The sequence below is a fragment of the Camponotus vicinus genome, unplaced genomic scaffold (assembly GCF_025532165.1).
Source record: "Camponotus vicinus isolate PSW18456_S1 unplaced genomic scaffold, iyCamVici1.0 SCAF_14, whole genome shotgun sequence".
In the NCBI taxonomy this organism is placed as follows: Eukaryota; Metazoa; Arthropoda; class Insecta; order Hymenoptera; family Formicidae; genus Camponotus; species Camponotus vicinus.
In genome coordinates, this window is record NW_028141950.1 from 14,230,818 (window position 1) to 14,237,819 (window position 7,002).

The 7,002-nt window shown below is 37.3% G+C and overlaps 1 protein-coding gene and 1 pseudogene across 2 annotated transcripts; one reads left to right on the forward strand and one right to left on the reverse strand.

Annotated features, from left to right (window-relative positions):
* Positions 1-373: 373 nt before the first annotated feature.
* LOC145965059 (uncharacterized) lies at positions 374-2,465 on the reverse strand (annotated as a pseudogene). The gene is made up of 3 exons (XR_014436595.1): positions 2,137-2,465; positions 1,716-1,993; positions 374-1,592 (listed from the first exon to the last, which is right to left on the reverse strand). The product of XR_014436595.1 is annotated as an uncharacterized LOC145965059 (transcript).
* A 1,535-nt stretch (positions 2,466-4,000) lies between these two features.
* On the forward strand, positions 4,001-7,002 carry LOC145965064 (uncharacterized; the record flags this gene model as incomplete). Its single annotated transcript, XM_083088346.1, has 5 exons — positions 4,001-4,118; positions 4,192-4,362; positions 6,019-6,220; positions 6,312-6,484; positions 6,566-7,002. Coding segments are annotated over 5 exons (957 nt in total), but the record flags the coding sequence as incomplete, so codon positions are not given.

Sequence of the window (7,002 nt, forward strand, 5' to 3'; positions counted from 1 at the left end):
TCGTTTGCCATCATATACTATGCCCTGTTGAATCGCAACTTCGTCTATTACTAAATTACAGAAAATCGGTGTTTTTGTCTTAGAAACTTTACATTTTAATGCTTCAAAAACTTCGTGAGTGAATCCAGGTCGACCATCTAATACCGAATACCACTTACGGATTGTTGAAAGGTCTGGAAGAAAATTTTTGAAGGTTTTACGTATATATTTGTACGCTTTGGGCGAGTAGAAGTTCAGCGTAAGGGCAAAAGCTCTTAGTTCTGCAGGGTATTTCTTTCTCGAACCTTTTTTCCGTTTCAAAATCTCAATACTGTTGGAGTATTCAATACTTCAACCTAAATGTACAAATAAAAAAAGAAAAAAGATCGTGATGTATAAAAATAAAAGCTTTTATTCACATTAATCACTCTAAATATACAATTAAAAGTAAAAATTGTATTATAAACATCGGAGCTTATATGTACATTAATTAATAAATTTAAATATACGAATAAAAAATAAAAAAGTCATGATATATAAAAATCGGAGCTTTTTACAAATCGATTAATCTTTGTACAATTAAAACATTAATTATTACAAATTTTCTACAAGCTAATTAATAGATCAATACATTTTACAATTTATTAATTTTAAACAAATTCAATTAATTTAAATTAAGTTAATTATTATTAATTATTATCATTGCCAAGAGATACCATTAAATTTTCAGCTGTTGTTTCGGATAATAGATCTTTCTGCTTTAAATGTTTGATTAGTCCTTTTATCGTTGTTATGCGACCAACTAATCTGATTTTGGCTTGCTGCAACGTTTTGATTTTCCTTCGCTGCTTTTCGATTGTTCGTTTCGCTAATTCCAAAGCTCTTCGAGCTTTCCTTGGCGTGGCAAGATGTGACGTTCTAATGGCACCAACAAAACGAGGGTCATGAAAATTTTTGACAGGTGTTTGGAAACAATTGCTTCTTTCAGAGTTGGAGGTGTAGATGGACGATTCACAGTTAGGCAAGTATCAGAATTTAGTGTCTCGGTTTTATCAATGATGATTCCATCATCACGATGGATTCCCATATGAACAGTTTCATCGGTGACGATGTCATTATCACAATGGATTGTTTTGTCGACAATTTCATCACTGATTCCACCATTGCTGACGATTCCATTGTCCACAGTCATATCAATGATTCCATTGTCTATAACCTCATCAATAATTCTATCATCCACAGTTATATGGGCAGTTCCATTGGTAATAACTCCATCATTAATGACAATTCCATCGTTGACAGTCATATTAAAGGCAGTTCCATTATTATGATGGATTTTATCATTGACAGTTCCATTGTTGACTATTTCCTCACTGATATTTTTTGAATTTTTTGATTTTTTCAGACTGCTATCTAAACGTTGGTGTTTCTTCCTCTTTTTACTCGTAATAGTTGGCAGAGCATTGGACTTGAGAAACGTATTCTTAGATTTGCGGATTAATTTGTCTTCTTCAAAATGATATGAGCACAGTTTAGTAGCTGTGCTTAAAACGTTTTCATCAATGCCACAAAAATCCAGCCACTTCTTACGAGATTCGTCGTTTCTCGGAAATCTATTGAGAAAGAATGAAATTAAATTTGCATTATCAACAAGAATCGTACAGAGAGAGAGAGAGAAAGAGTTATATTTAATCCCATAATTTACTGTTTATACAAAATATTACAATATTACTTACCCATGATAAGATACCGATTTATCACATTTACCGCATAAGACACAATATGGGCCTGGCATTTTTTCTTATGATATAACTTTTGACATCGACATTTCCTAACCCTAACCTCTCCTACAAACAATAACGCGCTAACGCTGTGCGCCGTTTCGCTAATTCGCGCTTGCGCATTGCGGACGGAGGTAACAATCTACCCTTCTCTTTCTTTAAAACGTGGTTCTCTCTCGCACCCAACTTGGACACAGGCTCGACCCTTCATTCCCCTTCCAGGTATATATGTTCTAAGGATCAAGATAACCTAACTTAATTCTCATAAAATGTTTTTCTTTACTCACTTTTGGCTGCTCTTTCCGCAATTTCTGGTAATAATTTTAGTGTTATTATTTCATTTTTATCTTCAACATGTACTGTAATTTCTACTAACTTTTCTGTTGTTATTCTGTTGTGAATCGCCTGGTTTAGGATTAGTAACAACTCAATTATTTGTAATATAACACTTCACTATATTTTTAAATTTTTAAATTTGCTTGCGTTTCCCGCGCTTATAACGTCGCGCTCACGGTGCCTTACTATTCAACTATGGGCAGCGTGAGCACGGAAAGTATGACGTCACTTCGCTACGGTGGGCACACTCAAGCCATTTCGGAACGGCCCTAAGCGCGCCGATAGCGCTATGAGCACATTTCGGACCGCAGCCTAACTGTGCGAGAGAGAAGGTATCGTCTGCACCGTTATGTTTTCGATCACTCTTCCTACTAAGTTAGCAATATAGGAGTACTATATATATGGGTCAATCGCAACGTGATCAAACGAGGCATTCCCTATATAACTAGTCCAAGCATTCATATAAGCTGTGCAATTTCATGTGCGATGGCCCTAATGGTTATTATTTCCACGCATATGCGAAAAGTTTGGCTCATTTCACAACACTGATGGCGCGATCCCATGGTGCGGAACATATGCGCAATGCGGAATTGGTGGAACGAAGTCCGTCCAATCGCAGATATTCCGGCAATTGCGTTCCGCTGAAATGTATTTTCTAATGTCCCATGGAGCGGAACTCGCGGAAGCGCAATTAACGTTTGCCAATCGCAAGATCTTTCTCATAGATCTTTCTGTTGGAACAATGCATATTATTGGCACGTACAGATTACGCTTCCGCATTTTCCGCTGCATGGGACATTAGAAACACAACTTATGCGGATCGGAACACATACATATATATATAGGCCCATATTCTAAATCCTCTTTTATCGATAAAAGTGCCTCTAAAAGTGGCTTATAAGTCTTCTGATTGGCTACGAGTCACTTTTAGAGGCACTTTTATCAATAAAAGAGGATTGGGAATATGGATCATACACTTGTTAAAATTCACATTAATATAAAATTTATAACTTAAAATTACAATTATTTAAAATTCAAATAGTTTTTAATATTCTTATGGATCTCTGTTGAATCTTTTTCTGCATTTTTGTCTTCTGTCTTCTTGTCTTCAACACACTCATAAATCATTCCGTGCAATTAGTGCGGATAAAATAAGGCTGCATCCCGATGGAGAAAGAAATAGCGGAACGGAATAGTAACGGGAAGGAAACGGCTATAATGTATGTTCTACGGCGGACGCGCAATCAGAATTAAGAACGCAGAATTCTTCCGTGACTGCGTATGCGCGACCGCCGTAGAACGCTCGAAATCCGTAGAAAATGGATTTGGTTCATTTCGCTTACGACTGCTACGACCTACTGCTACTGCCATTGTAGACTGCCCTTTAAGGTGAAAGCACATAAAATTGCAGGAGCACATAACCATAAGCATAAGAAAATTGATTGGTTCATTTTCTTATGCATATATTTGTGGACCAATCAATTTCTTTATGCTTATGGTTATGCGCCTATGGAATTTTATGTGCTTTCACCTTTACGGAACGGAACGGAAACGGAATAGAAGACATAACCTATCCGTGAAATGTTAACGCAGCATATATTAATAATATATTATTTATTATATTATTTTACAATTATTTCATACGACATGGCAAGTATTCATTATATTTCATCTACCAACAAAGTGTTAGGCCCTATGTATGCAATAGAGAAAATATTAAGCATAAATATTAAATATTAGAAATAGGAATTATTTTTAAATAATAAAATCAAAAAGACTCTGTGATATAGGATCTGATATCTGATTTCTATTCCTAATATTTAATATTTATGATTAATATTTTCTCTATTGTGCGAAGAGTCTTACGTATTTATAACAATATATATTTTAATTTTTAGGAATAATATAAGTGTGGATATTGCAAGTGGATATTAAAATCTGAACAACTTGCACAGCATTCTTGCTTTGCAAATAATCTAGACTCACTAGTAGTTGATAATGAAAAAACCGTTTTCATAAGAGGTAATATAAATTTCTCTAATATATTGTCTCAATAAATTGTATAGATTATTTTACTAATAAATAATTATTGCAGAAAAGAATGGGACTACCGAAGATAATATATGCGATAAAGATAAGCTGGATGAGGATCTCATCACAGCTGTAAAAAATAAACCTGCGTTATATGATTTTCGCTTACCATTGAAACAAAGAGAAAGAAAACAAAAGGATGACTTGTGGAATGAAGTTAGTGTGGATTTAAAAGGTAAATTTTAATCACATTAATCACATTAAGCTACATTAAGGCCGGTATTCATAGTCCGGTCTTACATTTAAGATCATCTTAAGAACTTATTCAACCAATCAAATAGCTACAATGCAGCTATTGATTGGTGGAATGAGAGCTTAAGATGATCTTAAATGTAAGACCGGACTATGGCCGGTATTCATAGTCCGTTCTGGGCGTATCCCGATTGGACACGTAACGATTCGACACCGCTCGATTGGACACGCATTATTGGACACGTTTTATTGGACACCGCTCGATTGGACACCGCACGATTCGACACTGCACGATTGGACACGCACATTGCACGATTGGACACGGCAGCATTGGACACTGCACGATTGGACACGTACATTGCACGATTGGACACGGCAGCATTGGACACCGCACGATTGGACACAGCACGATTCGACACCGCACGATTCGACACCGCACGGTTGGACATCGCATGATTGGACACCGAACAATTGGACACTGCACGGTTGGACACCGCACGATTGGACACCGCACGATTCGACACGCAAGATTCAACACCGCACGATTCGAAACCGCACGATTGGACACCACACGATTCGACACCGCACGATTCGACACCGCACGATTCGACACGCACGATTCGACACCGCATGATTCGACACGCACGATTCGACACCGCACGATTCGACACCGCACATTTGGACATGTATGCACCCCGCCGGTAGGGGTGCCTACGATAGGGTGCAACTTTCCACGCGAAGCGAGGTTCCACTTTGCAACTTTTCACGCGAAGCGAGGGGGACGGGGTGGGTGCGGCAGGGGGGCCGAAGGCCCCCCTTGCACCCCCCCGTGTGTGTGTGTGTGTCTGCTCCATGCTCTTTGTGCGGTGTCGAATCGTGCGGTATCGAATCGTGCGGTGTCGAATCGTGCGTGTCGAATCGTGCGGTGTCGAATCGTGCGTGTCGAATCGTGCGGTGTTCAACCGTGCGGTGTCCAACCGTGCGGTGTCCAATTGTGCGGTGTCCAATCGTGCGGTTTCGAATCGTGCGGTGTTGAATCTTGCGTGTCGAATCGTGCGGTGTCCAATCGTGCGATGTCCAACCGTGCGGTGTCCAATTGTTCGGTGTCCAATCATGCGGTGTCCAACCGTGCGGTGTCGAATCGTGCGGTGTCGAATCGTGCTGTGTCCAATCGTGCGGTGTCCAATACTGCCGTGTCCAATCGTGCAATGTACGTGTCCAATCGTGCAATGTCCAATGCTGCCGTGTCCAATCGTGCAATGTGCGTGTCCAATCGTGCAGTGTCGAATCGTGCGGTGTCGAATCGTGCGGTGTCCAATCGAGCGGTGTCCAATAAAACGTGTCCAATAATGCGTGTCCAATCGAGCGGTGTCGAATAGTTACGTGTCGAAAAGGAGGTCACCCGTCCGTTCTTATATTTAAGATCGTCTTAAGTTCATCTTTAGATATTTTATGTATCATTTTATTGGCTATGGATTATCTGAAGATGAACTAAAGACGATCTTAAATATAAGACCGGACTATGAATACCGGCCTATGAATACCAGCCTAAGGGACATGTTTATCTGTCTTTGTGTGTGTTTGTGTCTTTGCGTTTTATTTAGCACATTATTACAGTGCTACAAATTATATGTCGTAGGCTCATATACACCGAGCGAAGCTGAGAAAAGGTGGAATTATCTAAAGGATTGTTATAGAAAGGCCAGAAATTTATATAAAAAACGACAAGCTCTTGAACAAAGAAGTGGCGCTGCTGGTATACCCAAATCTGAAACAATTATGCCATCCTTTCGTCATTATAATTTAATGACGTTCTTAAATGATACCTTAGAACATCGACAGTAAGTAAAATAATGATTACTGAATTAATAATGTTAATTACGATAATTATTTAACACTGATGTTATAATAATTTCTTAATATTTTTTTCAGAACTATAACTTCTTTAAGATTAGCAGATTCTCAAGCATCTATATCAAGCCAAGCGTCTATATCAACTATCAATGATTTCGATAATGTGGAATCAAATTTGAACGATAATACTTTGGAGTGTAGATCAGTTTCTCCATCTTCAGATTCTACTCCAATATTAGTAACATCAAAAAGTAAAATTTCTTTATTATATTTAGTAATATTAAATATAAACATTGAAGTATTAACTAATTCATGTATTGCTTTGTTAACAGGAAAGAAGAAATCTACACATTTTGATAAGTATGATGAGGCTCTTATAGAAGCTTTAAACAAAAACAATGAACCAAGCCCGATTGATGGATTTGTACTACGTTTAGCTGAAGGTCTACGTAGACTTTCATATAGACAAAGATTAAAATTAGAAATAGAAATTTTAACAAAACTTTACGAAATTGAAGAGTCGGGAGAAGTTTATAAAGAAGAGCATATGAGGATTTTCGTAAAAATTTTAATTTTTTTTTCTTTTATAGTTATTTTTCATTATTTTTGTTTATTTACTAAATAAGTACATAAAAGTTTTTTGTTTGAAAAATTAAAAGTATTTAAAAGTTTATGAAAGTATTTAAAAGTGTTTAAGTTTGTAAAAGATTTAAAAAGAACTTACCTTGAGATTAAAAATATTGATAGTATTGCTTATTAATTAAGATAT